The sequence below is a fragment of the Neoarius graeffei genome, chromosome 4 (genome assembly GCF_027579695.1).
Source record: "Neoarius graeffei isolate fNeoGra1 chromosome 4, fNeoGra1.pri, whole genome shotgun sequence".
In the NCBI taxonomy this organism is placed as follows: domain Eukaryota; kingdom Metazoa; phylum Chordata; class Actinopteri; order Siluriformes; family Ariidae; genus Neoarius; species Neoarius graeffei.
In genome coordinates, this window is record NC_083572.1 from 73235499 (window position 1) to 73253549 (window position 18051).

Below are 18051 nucleotides of genomic sequence, written 5' to 3' on the forward strand. Positions count from 1 at the left end.
AGAAGAACACAGTATGCCTTTTTATCTGTAACTGTCAGTGAATCCTTTTGTTTCACTCCAGCTTCAACAGCTCACAACAATGATGTTATATGAGAACAATGCTATGTGAGAACAGCTCTCTCCAAGGCCTGCCAAACAGTCGCAGTGTGCGGCCATGATCTTGCATTTTTTTCACCGACAATCCATGGAGTTAAAGGTTTTTTGGTCATTCTTTGTGAGTGGTTAATATGGAATAGAATATAGTTTGTATGCACTCACGTGACTTTTGCTTGCGAGTTTACTTCCGGTGAATGAAGTGGTGGTTAGACAAACCAATTTAGCTTCTGTTATGTGAAGAGCTAGTGAAACTGTCTCCAACTATTTTCGCAATTTAGAGGCCAATGCATGGTCAAGATATCTTCAGAGAGTTGCTCTTTGTGATAGGATAGATCCATACACACTAGTAAAGAAGGATTTTTCGGATGATTTGAAAACCTATCCATCTGTTGAGTTCCCCAACATCTCAAACTACCTGGTACTGCAGACATCATTCTACATGGACAAACAGATGAAAACCTGGAGAAGCATGGAGGGAGGTGTACAACTTTTTATACAGTGGTGCTTGAAAGTTTGTGAACCCTTTAGAATTTTCTGTATTTCTGCATAAATATGACCTAAAACATCATCAGATTTTCACACAAGTCCTAAAAATAGATAAAGAGAACCCAGTTAAACAATTGAGACAAAAATATTATACTTGGTCATTTATTTATTGAGGAAAATTATCCAATATTACATATTTGTGAGTGGCAAAAGTATGTGAACCTTTGCTTTCAGTATCTAGTGTGACCCCCTTGTGCAGCAATAACTGCAACTAAATGTTTCCGGTAACTGTTGATCAGTCCTGCACACCAGCTTGGAGGAATTTTAGCCCATTGCTCCATACAGAACAGCTTCAACTCTGGGATGCTGGTGCGTTTCCTCACATGAACTGCTCGCTTCAGGACCTTCCACAACATTTCGATTGGATTAAGGTCAGGACTTTGACTTGGCCATTCCAATACTTTAACTTTATTCCTCTTTAACCATTCTTTGGTAGAATGACTTGTGTGCTTGGGGTCGTTGTCTTGCTGCATGACCCACCTTCTCTTGAGATTCAGTTCATGGACAGATGTCCTGACATTTTCCTTTAGAATTCGCTGGTATAATTCAGAATTCATTGTTCCATCAATGATGGCAAGCTGTCCTGGCCCAGATGCAGCAAAACAGGCCCAAACCATGATACTACCACCACCATGTTTCACAGATGGGCTAAAGTTCTTATGCTGTGTTTTCCTTTGCATTCCTTGAATGCAGTGTTTTCCTTTCTCCAAACATAATGCTTCTCATTTAAACCAAAAAATTATATTTTGGTCTTCTCCGTCCACAAAACATTTTTCCTTCTGGCTTGTCCACATGATCTTTAGCAAACTACAGATGAGCAGCAATGTTCTTTTTGGAAAGCAGTGGCTTTCTCCTTGCAACCGTGCCATGCACATCATTGTTGTTCAGTGTTCTCCTGATGGTGGACTCATGAACGTTAACATTAGCCAATGTGAGAGAGGCCTTCAGTTGCTTAGAAGTTACCCTGGGGTCCTTTGTGACCTCGCTGACTATTACACACCTTGCTCTCGGAGTGATCTTTGTTGGTCAACCACTCCTGGGGAGGGTAGCAATGGTCTTGAATTTCCTCCATTTGTACACAATCTGTCTGACTGTGGATTGGTGGTGTCCAAACTCTTTACAGAGGGTTTTGTAACCTTTTCCAGCCTGATGAGCATCAATAATGCTTTTTCTGAAGTCCTCAGAAGTCTCCTTTGTTCATGCCATGATGCACTTTCACAAAGATGTAAAGATCAGACTTTGATAGATCCCTGTTCTTTAAATAAAACAGGGTGCCCACTCACACCTGATTGTCATCCCACTGATTGAAAACACCTGACTCTAATTTCACCTTCAAACTAACTGCTAATCCTAGAGGTTCACATACTTTTGCCACTCACAGATATGTAATATTGGATTGTGTTCCTCAATAAATAAATGACCAAGTATAATATTTTTGTCTCATTTGTTTAACTGGGTTCTCTTTATCTACTTTTAGGACTTGTGTGAAAATTTGATGTTGTTTTAGGTCAAAATCTGGGGATCAGGACACTACAAGATAAATCCTGTATCGTTTATGCCTGGGTAAGTAGGCATTTTTGGGCTTATCTTATGTACACATCCTTGCGGTGGTTGCTAGGATGCTACAAGTTTTAGTATTGGATATAAACAAACCACAACTGCTCGATTCTCAATTCTCCCTGCTCTTCTCTTCCAACAAATGATAAGTTTCTTTTTTATTAAAACAGAGAAAATGCAGCGAGAAGGTATATTCCAAAATCAATGTAGGTAATGCTAGGCCACAAATCTAAGTGTAACGTCAGTGCAACGGGTCTATCAGTGACCTGAACCATCTTTGCCATATACTATTGTGCCACTTGTGTCTCTTGTATCATATATTCTTGTTTGCACTACGACACTGCACTCTATGTACATTGACTGTCTTATGTGTATACTTTTTTGTACATTGCATCTTGTCTGTAAATAACCTGCACATTGTCTGTATATTGTGTACTGTCTATATTGTAGATTGCATATATATTTATATTGTGCCTATTAATGTCTAATATTATCTTATGTTGTCTAGATTATACATTACGTTGTAAAGGTGTTGACACAGTGGGGAGACACAGACACAGTGGATAGGTTTAAAAGCCCGAACTTGGGAAAACTTTAATCCTATCAAAACTTACTGCATGTCAGTAAGTAAAGTCATGTAAAGTCTAGATGCGCCAACCGACGTCATCATAACACGACACAGTAAAGAGCAAAACAACGACTCAAGAGGTAATGCAGGACGTGACAGAAACAATTATTTCAATTGAACACCTAATAGCTCGTTGTGAATTATGCACAATGCGGTGCCCCTATACAGTATACATATTTATGTATACATTTTTTTTCTTTTTCTGTATCGCTAGAGAGACACCAACTGCTGGAACCAAATTCCTTCTGTGTGTCAACATACTTGGCCAATAAACCCGATTCTGATTAGCTTTCAGAGCCAGCTTTCCTTTTATGCAGACATACAGTACCAGTGCAAAGTTTGGACACACCTTCTAATTCAGTGTTTTTTTTCTTTATTTTTATTAATTAAAAGAAACTTTGTGTCTTAAAGTAATGAAGGATGTCATTTCTCTTTCCTTAGTTGAGCAGTTCTTGACATAATATTGATTACTACAGTTGTGGAATAGGGCTATTTACTGTATTTTTATTATTTACTGTTTGATCTCAAACATATTAAGAAGGCAAAAAATTGCACTAATTAACTTTTGACAAGGCACGCCTGTTAATTGAAAAGCATTCCAGGTGACTACCTCATGAAGCTGGTTGAGATAATGCCAATAGTGTGCAAAGCGTCATCAAGGTAAACGCCGGCTACTTTGAAGAACCAAAAATATTAAACATATATATTTTTTTAAACATTTTTTTTGTTTACTACATAATTCCATACATGTTATTTCATAGTATTGATGACTTCAGTATTGTTCTCATCTCATCTCGTTATCTCTAGCCACTTTATCCTGTTCTACAGGGTCGCAGGCAAGCTGGAGCCTATCCCAGCTGACTACGGGCGAAAGGCGGGGTACACCCTGGACAAGTTGCCAGGTCATCACAGGGCTGACACATAGACACAGACAACCATTCACACTCACATTCACACCTACGGTCAATTTAGAGTCACCAGTTAACCTAACCTGCATGTCTTTGGACTGTGGGGGAAACCGGAGCACCCGGAGGAAACCCACGCGGACACGGGGAGAACATGCAAACTCCACACAGAAAGGCCCTCGCCGGCCACGGGGCTCGAACCCGGACCTTCTTGCTGTGAGGCGACAGCGCTAACCACTACACCACCGTGCCGCCCACCAGTACTGTTCTACAATGTAGAAAATAATCAAAATACAGAAAAACCTATGAATCAGTAGGGGTGTCCAAACTTTTGACTGGTACTGTATAATTCATATAACAGACTCATGAACAAAATCCTGTCTGTGACCTTCTTTCTTGCTGTGCTCTGCTCATTTTCACACTCCGTCATTCCTGCGTATTCCTAAAATCGACTCCATTTCTGTCTCACTCTAATCCCAATGCAGGGTTAACTGTGCTTAAACAGCTCAGTGTAAGAGAGCTCTTACAGACCATGCTGTCATCTGCATAAAGTAGCTGTCTAACATGAGAAAATCCCTGAAATCCACTCGCACTCGAGCCCTAAGTCCTGAAACCACACACTTACATGTCAACTTGGATATCATCATCTTGGAATGTTTCTTCCAAAGTGATTCCAAGACAGTTTATATTTATGCTTAGACTCCAGCACTGCTGAAATTTTAAATCTGATTATTCAGAGGGTATTGATTAGTTTTCTACAATGGCAGCTCTGGAAGTAGTGCCGTCTGCACAGCTTTATATAATGCGTTTGTTTTAATGTTATCATGTTATCACTTTGGATGCCTGATCTTGTTTGGTCATTTGTTTACTGCTCTTTATCATGCCATTATGCACTACATGTACACTGTAAACACCTGAACCTGTTTTGCTCATTTGTTTATTGTTCACGGTCATATTTTTTTGCACTACAGTTATTTGCTCATTTGTTGTTTTTTATTGCTCATTACTATATTATATGTTGTAGTGTTTTATAGTTTTTGTATTATATTTTATACTCTACTTATTTTCTTGTCTTCCTGCTGCTGTGGACACACATGCAAATGTGGTTTCAGTTCTTTAATGAACCACAGCAAACAAAAGTCAGCAAACTCAGTAATGTCAGCAAACAAATCCAAATCGAGAATAATAACCAGGAAGTAAACAGGCTCTGTAACCAGATACACAAAGATTAAAAAAAAAAAAGGTGTGGCATAGCACTAGAGCTTATGCAACACAGAGCACACTGACTGACAATGTGTCTCAATTCATGTATTTCCATACTTGCACTTACTATTTTGAGCGCATGTTACATTACAGGCATTTTGCAGACACTCTTATCCAGACATACAACATACCCAGAGCAGCCTGGAGAGCAGTTGGAGGTTAGGCGCCTTGCTCAAAGACACTTCAGCCATTCCTGCTGGTCCAGGGAATTGAACCAGCAACTTTTTTGGTCCCAAAGCTGCTTCTCTAACCATTAGGTCATGGCTTCCTCATATAAGCATTCACACTGACAAGTACAGTAACATGCAGTGCACTATGAGTACCTGGATGGTGTACTCAAAACGGTCAAAATGTTGAGTCCTGCACACTTCTCACCCTCAATGGTCGCCATCTTGGCTGGAAGGTAAGTGACAGCTAACGCATTTCCAACCTGTTGGAGCAGGGCACGTCATCAATGCTGATGACAACGTAATTTCCACATCATGTGAAATATCTATGTATAGGAGTGAGGAAATTAAAAATGTCCATTTTTAAGAGGTCAGAAAAAAACAGGCAGATTTTTTTTGGTGGGTTATGCAACAGTTAAGTGTTCTGATCATCATTTCTAGTACAGTGGTGCTTGAAAGTTTGTGAACCCTTTAGAATTTTCTATATTTCTGCATAAATATGACCTAAAACATCATCAGATTTTCACATAAGTCCTAAAAGTAGATAAAGAGAACCCAGTTAAACAAATGAGACAAAAATATTATACTTGGTCATTTATTTATTGAGGAAAATGATCCAATATTACATATCTGTGAGTGGCAAAAGTATGTGAACCTCTAGGATTAGCAGTTAATTTGAAGGTGAAATTAGAGTTAGGCGTTTCCAATCAATGGGATGACAATCAGGTGTGACTGGGCACCCTGTTTTATTTAAAGAACAGGGATCTATCAAAGTCTGATCTTCACAACACATGTTTGTGGAAGTGTATCATGGCATGAACAAAGGAGATTTCTGAGGACCTCAGAAAAGGCATTGCTGTTGCTCATCAGGCTGGAAAAGGTTACAGAACCATCTCTAAAGAGTTTGGACTCCACCAATCCACAGTCAGACAGACTGTGTACAAATGGAGGAAATTCAACACCATTGTTACCCTCCCCAGGAGTGGTCGACCAACAAAGATCACTCCAAGAGCAAGGCGTGTAATAGTCGGCAAGGTCACTAAGGACCCCAGGGTAACTTCTAAGCAACTGAAGGCCTCTCTCACATTGGATAATGTTAATGTTCATGAGTCCACCATCAGGAGAACACTGAACAACAATGGTGTGCATGGCAGGGTTGCAAGGAGAAAGCCACTGCTCTCCAAAAAGAACACTGCTGCTCGTCTGCAGTTTGCTAAAGATCACATGGACAAGCCAGAAGGCTATTGGAAAAATTTTTGTGGACAGATGAGACCAAAATAGAACTTTTTGGTTTAAATGAGAAGCGTTCTGTTTGGAGAAGGAAAAGACTGCATTCCAGCATAAGAACCTTATCTCAACTGTGAAACATGGTGGTGGTAGTATCATGGTTTGGGCCTGTTTTGCTGCATCTGGGCCAGGACGGCTTGCCGTCATTGATGGAACAATGAATTCTGAATTATACCAGCCAATTCTAAAGGAAAATGTCAGGACATCTGTCCATGAACTGAATCTTAAGAGAAGGTGGGTCATGCAGCAAAACAACGACCCTAAGCACACAAGTCATTCTACCAAAGAATGGTTAAAGAAGAATAAAGTTAATGTTTTGGAATGGCCAAGTTAAAGTCCTGACCTTAATCCAATCGAAATGTTGTGGAAGGACCTGAAGCGAGCAGTTCATGTGAGGAAACCCACCAATATCCCAGAGTTGAAGCTGTTCTGTACAGGGGAATGGGCTAAAATTCCTCCAAGCCGGTGTGCAGGACTGATCAACAGTTACCAGAAATGTTTACTTGTAGTTATTGCTGCACAAGGGGGTCACACCAGACAGGGCCGTCGACGGGGGGGACAACCGGGTATTTTGTCCCGGGCCCAGGCATGAGGGGGGGCCCAGAACTGGTCCCTCATGAAGATGCCATTAATCATTCTGTTTCATTTCAAAATGTGTTGATTTGGGGGAGAAAAATGTGCTATATTTGCATTCAATGAATGATTTCTGGTTCTTTTGCCTTTATTGTCTTCGAAAATAGATTCAAGAACCCACCTACCACCTCTAATGCAGAAATGGTTTGGTCTTTGATTAAGGCGCCAAATAACACGGCACTATTCCATCATAACGCTTCGACAATAAGCGTGCGAGCCTGTTTGCCAACATGCACAAGTCAGGAGCAAAGAAAAGAAAAAAGAGATGAAGAAGCCAAGAGCCTCAGGGGCTCACTGCATAGATATTTTAGAAAAGATTCAGATGATGCAGCAGGTGGTGAAGGCAGTGGGGCAGCTGAGCCAGGTAAGACACAGATAACTTTTTTCCAGCCCCGTAATGTAACCCCAGCACGTGCGACGCGCCATTCATAATTATAAAGTAGGGGATAGCAGGGTACACTGAGTGAACACTGAAATGCACAGGGCATTGAATTATTTCATAAACATATCGGTTTAATAACACTGTGTTGCATATATCTCAATGAAGCAAAGAATAGCACATTGGCCCGCAATCATATCCAAATGTTTTAGGCACGCTTGCTGAGCTGCGCTGAGCTGGACTCCGGTTAGCTGAAAGCCCGTGGAACGCTGCCGCTTGTTAATTAAACCTTATTTTGTTGGAAATCATCCCGTGTAGATACGACGGCATGTGAAATTGCCAGCTAGATAGAGTTTAATGTAACGAATGGGCTATAAATGGGGTGTTTTGAGGTTAGTCTGTTGCAAAACATTAAACTTTCGCTTAGACTGGATACTCTTCAAACAATTCCCTTGCTCAAGTGAAAAATGATAGGCCTGTATGAAAAGCGCAATTAATGAAAGTAGCCTAATAAGCCCTAAATGAATAAAACAACCTCTGTTTTATTGTTGTTGCTTACACGTTAAGATTTTGAAATCTTCTCAGTCCAGTTCTATATCCAGGGAACGTTGTAATCCTTTTGGTTTATCTGTAATAAACGTGTCAGCCCCCAGGTCAGATAGGCTAATGTTACGTGGTTGGGAGGGTGTCAATTTTTTTTGTAACATTCTAAATCGAGTACGGAAAGGACGTTTATGAAAAACAAGACAAAAAAAATACACTGAAAAACTCACTGTACACATCACTAGTGGTGATGCTTCTATGTTCAGATTTTGGGAAAGCCATAACTCCGTTCCCATTGAGGCCCAGTTCCATCCCGTAAACAATCATTTTGGTTTATCAACTACCTGCGCTCAAACATGTCACAGGAGAGGCTCAATGGGCTGGCTATGCTCTCTATAGAGCGCGAACTTGCAAAGAAGCTGGACTTCAATGACCTTATTGACGACTTTGCCACAGCAAAAGTCCGGCGCATTGCATTTCGCACCTGAATAGTTGCAGACTAAGGAAATGTTCAAACTGTAAATATGTTGAAATGTTGAAATAAAATGGTTGACTGTTATAATGGGCTTGGAATACCTGTTATTTAAGGGTTGGAGTGAATGGAGACTGTGAAAAGAGGGGTTGGGTGTGGGTGGTTGCTGTGTGGCGATGTGCGTGCGCACGTATGTGTGTGTGTGTGGGGGGGGCACTCAGATTATTTTGTCCCGGGCCCAGCCAAAGCTGTCAACGGCCCTGACACCAGATACTGAAAGCAAAGGTTCACATACTTTTGCCACTCACAGATATGTAATATTGGATCATTTTCCTCAATAAATAAATGGCCAAGTATAATATTTTTGTCTCATTTGTTTAACTGGGTTCTCTTTATCTACTTTTAGGACTTGTGTGAAAATCTGATGATGTTTTAGGTCATATTTATGCAGAAATATAGAAAATTCTAAAGGGTTCACAAACTTTCAAGCACCACTGTAAGTGTACAACTTACCATGTTCGATTTGAGACAACAACACCCTGTCGAAATTCACGCACAAGGCAAGTAAGTACATAGTGTGCACAGTGTACTACATGGAAGTGTACTAACTGAAGTACGCGAATTGAAACAGTGTGAGTGTTTCTCTTTAAATAGTGTGCGTGTGACTGCATGTAAACTTATTCCAGGTGTGTGTAATTAGTATGTAGGTGAACTTGAGCGTGAGAAAGTTCGTGCTGATTGCTGGGAGCTGTAGTCTGTCAGTCATGACTTGATGCTGTAGTGGGTTTTGGGAAATTGCATTTGTAATGGATGCCGGTGCAGACGCGACATCAAATCTCCCTGCCTGGTGATCAATGAAGGCTTATCGTATCGTATCATATTATTTTTATGTTAACACACAGTCTAAGCAGAATAATAAATGCATTGAAAACTCTGTTGTTCTTTAACAAAGAAAAATTTATAATCTTTTTCATCAAAGAAGCTTTCTGAAAACAGATGCTCATTTAACATACAGAAGGAGTCTCAAGTGTCCGCTCTTTCTAACAGCCAGTAAGTTTTTCCTTCATAAGAGAGTAATCAGGATAGAGTTACTTTAAATGTAACCATAAACAGTATGACTGAATTGGAATAATTAACAAACTGCTGCAGTATAAAGGAATAGAACACTTCTGGATGAGCTGTTATAATAAAACAATTAACTTTATCGGGCACATCGCACCACCCGGGCATCGATTATTTTCCAATAACACTACGCACCATTGTGTTTTATTATTCCTGATTTGTTTTCCTGAAAGATCTGTTTTATTTCTGCATAATATACTGCCCGTCTGTCTGTGATAAGAACATTTGAACTAGCTTTATCAAATTTGTCATGTCACATCAATATTAAATTATGACATGCCAAAAAAAGTAATAAAATAGTAAGCTGTCTCAGATTATGAGTCCAAATTCCATATTTCAGCATCTGTAAGCTATAAAGAGCTATAAAACTTTAAAATGGAATTGACGAAGCATGCTAAAATGTGCATTAAATTACCAGTATGTAATTCCTTCTATAAACGGGTCAATTAGACAAATTCCTCTGATAAGCAGCTATAAATACTTTATGTACGTAATATCTCTATGTGTAATCTACATCTGTATCATCACTAACCTGACTTCCAAACCCACCATGCATTTTGTAAACAGGTATGCTAGAAATAAGGCTGCTTTAACACCATGGAGCGCAAACATGGCTTTGCTAATCACTTGATTAAGCTCTCATTTTATTTTAAGCTTTTTTTTTTTTTTAGTTTTCTATAATTTTTATTATTTGGCTTTTAATTATAATGCTTATAATTGCCCTAATTAAAATGCACATGATAAAAAATGAGTAAAGCATTAAACCGTTAGGTCTAAAAGGTTTGGGTCTAATAGGGCTGTGCATTTCAGACAGTTACTGCAAAACATAAATGACTATAACTATATCAAAAGATGGAGCATTTCATAGTTTTCATAGGCAGCATAGTTGGCGTAGTGGTTAGCACTATCGCCTCACAGCAAGAAGGTTCTGTTCTTTTCGTGTCTGTGTGGGTTTCCTCCGGGTGCTCCAGTTTCCCCCACAGTTCAAAGATATGCAGTTAGATTAACAGCCTAAGAGGCAGCCAAGGCCTGAATGTTGGTCTGAAGTGCCCTTGAGCAAGGCACCTCACCCCCAACTGCTCCGTGGGCGCTGTAGCATAGCTGCCCACTGCTCTGGATATGTGCAGTGTTGTAGTTGAGTCACTAAACCTCAAGTCCGAGTCCAGTCTCGAGTTCCCAGTGTTCAAGTCCGAGTCAAGTCCAAGTCATTAAAAAAAATTTCGAGTCGAGTCCGAGAACAAGACTCCAACCGCACCATTTGACGGTGGCTGTTTTAGTGCCATTAACTTTAGTGTGTTCCTGAACATGACGTATGAACAGGTGAATGTGCATTCTCTTTGCAGGGAGTGTGAAGTATTCTGTCAGAGATGGTTGGGAGACGGATGTAAGTGCAGAAGGTGTGTTTATTAATACAAGTGAAGACTGGTAAACAATCCAGAATGGCAGGCAAAATCATTAAACAGTGAAACAGGCAATAGGTTGAGCGAGGCACAAACAGGCTATCGTAGACTTGGCAGAATCAAAGACGAGAAACAGGAAATCAGGGATCAGGAAACCAAACAAAGAACTAAGGCTCGGTAACATGTCAGCAACACAACTCAATACTTCACAAAGTAAGTGTGTTTTCACACTTTTTATATAGGTGCACTGATTGCGCCTTAATCCTGTGCAGGTGTGAGTTGTTTATGTTGCACGTAAGAGTCTGCTTGGCACATGTGCTGTCGGGAGCAAGCCCGAGAGTCTATGTGATGCACGCGCCAAGGCGCACAGGTGTGACACACTTACACAAAATTAGTACAAAAATTAATGTAGATATAAATATCTTATGCCAAATTATTATGGCATGTTACATAAAAAAGAAAAGAAAAAATCAGAGTCCTCATCTCCAATTTACGAGTCCGAATGCAGTTAATGCACGAGTCCAAGTCATCAGTGCTCAAGTCCAATTCAAGTCACGAGTCCTTAAAATTAGGGCACGAGTCAGACTCGAGTCCGAGTCCTGGACTTGAATACTACAAGCCTGGGTATGTGTCTCACTTGTATGTGTGCATGTGTGTATTCACTGCTTCAGATGGATTAAATGAAGAGGAGACATTTCACTGTGCTGAAGTCTGTGTTTGAGTGTATGTGTGATAAATAAAGGCTTCTTGCAGTTTATAGTGTTTTATGGGTGATAAATGAAAAAAATACACAGCCTCACAGCTCCTGTGTTTGATCCTGAGCTCTACTGGAGCTTTGCATGTTCTCACCATGTCTGTGTGAGTTTCCTCTGGGTTCTCTGGGTTCCTGCTGCTGTCCAAAACATGCACATAGGCAGACTGACTCCACTAAACTGACCCTTAGTGTGAGTAAGAGTGTGTGTGTGTGTGTGTGTGTGTGTGTGTGTGTAGTCTGGAGTGAATTCTCTCAGGGTTCCTGGGATAGGTTCTGAATCCACTGCTAGACTAGCCAGGATAAAATGGCTGCTGAATGTAAATGAAAGTTCGCCAAGAATGTTGTTGAGGACAGCAACGTAACATAATGTTATAAATCTATTTCCTTCTTCTCTGTCTTTACATACTGTATCTGGTGTTGTATTTATTGAGGTATTTGAGCCCAGTGTTTGGGTTAATGAGAATGTGAGTTCTGGTAGGTTCCTACAGCCCCCCCGCACCACACACACACACACACACACACACACACACATATATATATATATATGCCAGGCAGAGATGTCAGCAGGTAAACATGTTGAGTCTGCATTCTGACGTGTGAGGACAGAGGCTGTGTATGAGCTGAGCAAATATTAGAGCCATAAACATCACACTGGAGCTTCCCATCGTAAACACACTGCAGTAGTGCTCTACTAATCTCCAGCCAAGTGTGATGGTCTGAGTGCACTACCAGTTACTGCCTTTACTGCGTCACTCATCAAGCCTCCATCACTCTTCACTTAGCATAGAGTCTTCTTACTGACTAAAAGTCTTTTCCCAGGTTGAGATTGGCTTGCTCAGACTGAATCGTTCTGTAGTGTCCTCTCCACACACCCAGTGTGTTTCCTTCAATCTCTATGTGTCTAAAAGAGATAAGTCTTGTGAGAGTGTTTGTGTGCTGCAGAAAAACAGTGCAGTGTAACATTTTGTCTTTAATTATAAATCAATGCACAAGCATATTTAAATATAAAAAATGGAATTCATGTGCATACAATAAACTGCATATTGAATTATCAGTTGCATCATTAAAATGCATACTGTAAAAATGCATAAGACACACTTAGAAAATTAAAATGAGAGAGAGAGAGAGAGAGAGAGAGAGAGAGAGAGAGATGTCTGATGACTAATTGATATTTTGTGAGCCTCCCACTGAGTTCAGCAGGAAATGGGGTTCTGCCAACCGCTGGAATTCAGACCAAAGATATGTGTGTGTGTGCGCGCACATGCATATAGCTGTAACATAAAGCTGTAATGCTATTAGTGTAAACAGACATATGGACTGCACATACATGAGAGAGAGAGAGAGAGAGCGAGAGCTGTGATTGCTATTACAGTCATGATCACCATTTAAAACTTATAATGCACTCAGCCTTCAAGGTGTGTATGAGAGCATTTAGCATTTTGTCAGCGGTCTAGTGGTGTATTAGTTGACTTGGTCACTCCTCCTAATGGCTAATATCTTGAGGGGGGATATTACGTACTCACTCATCTAATATGCTGCATTTATAAACGAGCCCAGCATATAGTGTTTATCACCAGTGTGTGAGTGGTGATGAACCTGCAGAGCGAAGTCACTTTGCAACATTCTGTTTCACTTTAGCAAGTATATACCATCTGTAGGTGCAAAAACTTTACCTATATTTTGCTTGGGCAATGATGGGAAAGGTAATGATGTGTGTGGTCAGTGGGTCCGGGTGGGCAAGAAGGACTAAATAAGGTTCTTTTTTCCCCATCCACATCAATCTATTCACTGGATATGAGTAATCGCATGCTCTGATTGGCTACTCTACTACTAGGCTATCAACTCATATACCGTGAGTAGAGAAAAACAAAATGGCGGAGCGTGTTGCTGAACCAACCGAGGATGAAATAAAAACTCTACTCAAAAATAAAACTCCAAAAATACAAAAAAGCAACAAAATATGGAATAAAAGTATTTGATGGTAAGAACGCATCTTTCTTTTAATTCTTCAAGAATTATTATTAGAGCATTTTTCACAAACTGCTGCTGTCATTTCGCCAGTTTGTTTACATTCTAAGCAGAAATGATTTTGTCAGACATTTTGTATAAAGTTTTTATTTATCTAATTTGCAAAAAATAAAAATTTAAATGCTATGTTTCTCAAAATCCAGTGAATTTATTCCACTCAATCTTATCGTACATGGCTTATAGCCAACTCGGTGCTCCGCGCCTCGTCGGCTATCAGCTCGTGTACGACTGGATTTCATGGAATGTTTATTGTTATTTACTTTTGTGCAATATGTGAAGAAGAGGCTGAGGCTGAGATCTTTCTAGCCCAGACTGTAGATCCACACAGCCTGTCTGTGCCCATAGTGAAACATCCCCTAGGTTTTGTAGTAATTGGGGTTAATTTTAGGCTGCTAAACTGAGGCCAGTTCATTTGAGCCCACTTCCCAGACACATCCAAAACACATTAATTGGCATAGCAAATGTACTAAATAAAACCAAGGTGGACTGCTTTGTTGTTCATTCATTTTTGAAAATGCCTTTGGAAAAGAAAGCAGGAGTAAATAGAATAAGCATACCGTGCTCTATCAAATAAAAAAAAAATACACAAAGGGACAAACTACAGAAGGCCAGCATGGTTTGTGGCCTTGGGTTTCTGTCTATGTGGAGTTTTACATGTTCTTCCTGTGTCTGATGCCCCTTCTCCACCAAAGCAGTTCCAGGGCTGGTTCGGGGCCAGTGCTTAGTTTGGAACCGGGTTTTCTGTTTCCACTGACAAAGAACTGGCTCTGGGGCCAGAAAAACCGGTTCCAGGCTAGCACCAACTCTCTGCTGGGCCAGAGGAAAGAACCGCTTATGTCAGCAGGGGGGCGGAGTTGTTAAGACCAACAACAATAACAAGACCGCGAAAGATCGCCATTTTTAAGCGACGAGAAGCAGCAGCTGTACAAACGCAAAGTCATCCATTATTATTGTTGTTGTTGCTGCTGCTGCTTCTTCCGTGTTGTTTTTACTTTGATATTCACGCCAAGGTTTATGCAAACGTAACGACGTAACTGACGTATACAGCGACGTAACTGACGTATACAGCAACGTAATGACATGGCTTCCCTTAGCACCGCGAGCTGTGGAAAAGCAAACTGGTTCTCAGCTGGCTCGCAAGTTGAACGAGTTGTGAACCAGCACCAGCACTGGCCCCGAACCAGCCTTGGAACTGATTTGGTGGAAAAGGGGTATGTGTGGGTGTGAATGAAAGCACTGTCTAACAGTAAGCACGACTTTTCTCTTTACCATACTTGATGTCCAAATAATTTGGAAACACAAATGGTACTGCAAATCTGTCTTTTAATATTTGTGTGTCTTATGTGTATGTGTGTCTTATGTCTACAAAGAGACCTTGTGCTACTGTATAACTTAATGCTTTCATAATACTAACAGAGTACTGAAAAGTAATGCTTTGTTTTTGCTCTCACATTTATTATGATGGCGAGCCATCACTGGTACTCAGTGTTCTACTGGAGCACTGATTCTAGTTTTAACTACTTTAGCTTTAACTCTTTAGCTTTACTTTCAGCATCTCTTATCAGCAGTTAGGAGAGAATCAGAGGGGAACCGTCAGGGCCTTCTAGGGTGGGGTTTACATTAGACCGTATCAGCGGATCATCAGATTAACGTTTTAAAACGATTAGTGTGCACACAGCAACACCAATACACGATTTGCGTGCACACAGCAACACCAATACACGGATACGCTCGGCTCCGCAGGCATCCTGCGCTCCAAATCACTCCGCCCTGAACAGCGAGTGCCCTCTGGAGGGTGCGCACTCCGGCCCTGCGCAGCTCACACAGCGCGCGAGTATAGCGCACAAGCAGTGATTCGGGACTGAGCCGCTGTGTGTGTGATCCCAGCGCATATCACTTACCACTTGCAAGTGGAAGGATGGCAAGCCTAAAGACAATCATAACTACACAATGGGCAGTATTTGCATCAGTATTTGCAGTATTTTCATACTTTTATACTCTTTAATGAAAGGTGATACAAGGCGGAAGTCCGCGCCGTTTTTCAGCAGTCGCGTCACATGACCAACGCCAGCGAATCAGGAAGGTGGATGTCACAGTGACGTTGTCCAATGACAACGCCAGCTAGAGCTCAGCACAGCGTATCCGTGTATTCTCAATGTTTACACAGCACCGGAGCTGACACGATCTAGATTGAATACGTGGACCCTGGCGGATTCCCGTTTCCCGGCGTTTCCAGGCGTTTTAATGTAAACGGACAGTGCATCCGCGAAGAAAACAAGACAGATACGGTCTAATGTAAACTTGGCCTAAGTCTTCAGAGAAGGCCCAAACATACCAGCATTTCAAATGTTATATTTAATTTCTTTCATTCTGTAATTGCTTTCATTCTTTCACAATTTCATTATAATTATTCTCTTCTAATTTGGCCCCATTTTATATCAAATTTGCTTCAGAAATGAAAGGGTTACTGTCCTGAAAACATTAAAATAGAGTTATCTGATGAGATTTTTTTTGTTTGTTGTCTCTAAGGCTGAGAAGAGTTTAGAGCTGGCTCACTCATTGGTTAGGACTTCATTGCCGGGACAGAAGACCATGGCAGTGTATGTTTATGTAGGAAGTGACAGATGAATTAACCAATCAGATTTTGATTTATAGTGGAAGGGACCAAAAATGTATCACCCTTGGCCTTCTTGAAGGCCAGTGCTAGCTTAACCGTGAGTCAGTGTCGTCAGCACCGCAGTGAAGTCACCTTCCAGCCGGTGTAGCGTTCATCAATAGTGTTAGCGAGTGCTAATAAAGCGGTCAAGCCAGTGCTATCGAGAGCAAGTAGCACAGGCTAACGACTGAGAAACTAAGATTTCTATCTCCAGACTCTTCTTCCACGCACACTCGCCACAGTATTTTTCACACATACTTAAGTATTCATTTCCCTATATAACTTACTTAGTTACTTTTAAAAGCAACATCAAAAACTACACACAATGGAGCGACCTGGCAGCCTGCTGCTAATCCCCTGCAAAATCCTTTGCCCCGTTGCTTTTTTGGTGTGTCTGGTTAAGTTTTGGCTGAGCTGAAGTCCGAGCTCTAATAGTAACTTTTCGCCACTGGAGAGCATACTAATATCAGTCTTCACAGAATAAGTGGGATTGGCTCAAGCACTTGCAAATGACAGGAATGATCAATCATGATAGAAGAACACATTCATTTAATTAGATTACACACTGAAACAAAGCTGTAATCATTATTTCAAATTAATTACTGCAGTAAGTGTGGAAAATGCAGTCTGACTGGTCACACTTGCATTTTGTGTGGGACCTGTGATCTGTTTGGCTATCCTGGCATTCTTTCAATTGGTGGGAATTGCAGGATTATACAGTACATGAACAGGAATAATCAGAGTGGGAGCTGTGGTCCAAATGGTTACCATGAAATTGGTGGCAGGAACTTGTGGTGTGATTGACTGACGCACAAACTCTGAGGAAAAAAAAAAAAAACAACGAAACCAACCCCCCCCCCCCACTAATTTTTGTACACCGTGTCCTTACCTTACATTTAAACACAACATGTTGAGTGGAAATACTGACCTCTTTCATTTCCTGTTTAAACCGTATTGTGTGTTCATTGGTGATTACATGCAAATCTCGTAAGTTTTAGACTTTGGATGAAAAGATGCATAGAAGAAGTGAACCTACCTCAGCACGGTTAACAATAAAGGCTTTATCGGAAGTGTGTTTACTTTGATTGAGGTAACATGAAAAATAAACATTGTTTACTTTAAATTAAGAGACACAATGTGGGGAGGGAGAGGAAGTAATGAGAGAGACAAAAATAAAGTGAGACAGAGTGCACTAGAGAAATGAGTGTATGAAGTACACACTACCTTCCAGGACAGTGAGCTTGGCACTGGTGTTAATTTCCCCCATGCTGTTAGTCGCTGTGCATTCGTAGATTGCCTCATCTCGGTGTGTCCTCAGGGGCTGGATCCTTAACACTGACCCCGAGCCATCATCAAACTCAATCACCTGACACACACACACACACACACACACACACACACACACACACACCATTAACCTTCTAGTGGCATTCAATATATAGCAAGGTTGTGTCACATTGATTAGATTTTATAGAGAAATGATTATGTATATAGTTATGAAATCTGTAAGCTGCCTATATATTTTCTTTTCATTCATTCATTCATTCATTCATTCATTCATCTTCAAGAACTGTTTGATCCTGGTCAGGGTTGCACTGGATGTGGGAACACTATG

General features: G+C 40.7%; 1 protein-coding gene across 5 annotated transcripts in view; it reads right to left on the reverse strand.

Annotated features, from left to right (window-relative positions):
* ptprfa (protein tyrosine phosphatase receptor type Fa) overlaps positions 1-18051 on the reverse strand; it is a 498031-nt gene that overhangs the window by 264162 nt on the left and 215818 nt on the right. For all 5 annotated transcript variants that reach the window (XM_060919685.1, XM_060919687.1, XM_060919683.1 and 2 more), the window contains exon 4: positions 17661-17802. In XM_060919685.1, the coding sequence (XP_060775668.1) occupies positions 17661-17802 (142 nt within the window). The remainder of the gene's footprint in view (positions 1-17660; positions 17803-18051) is intronic.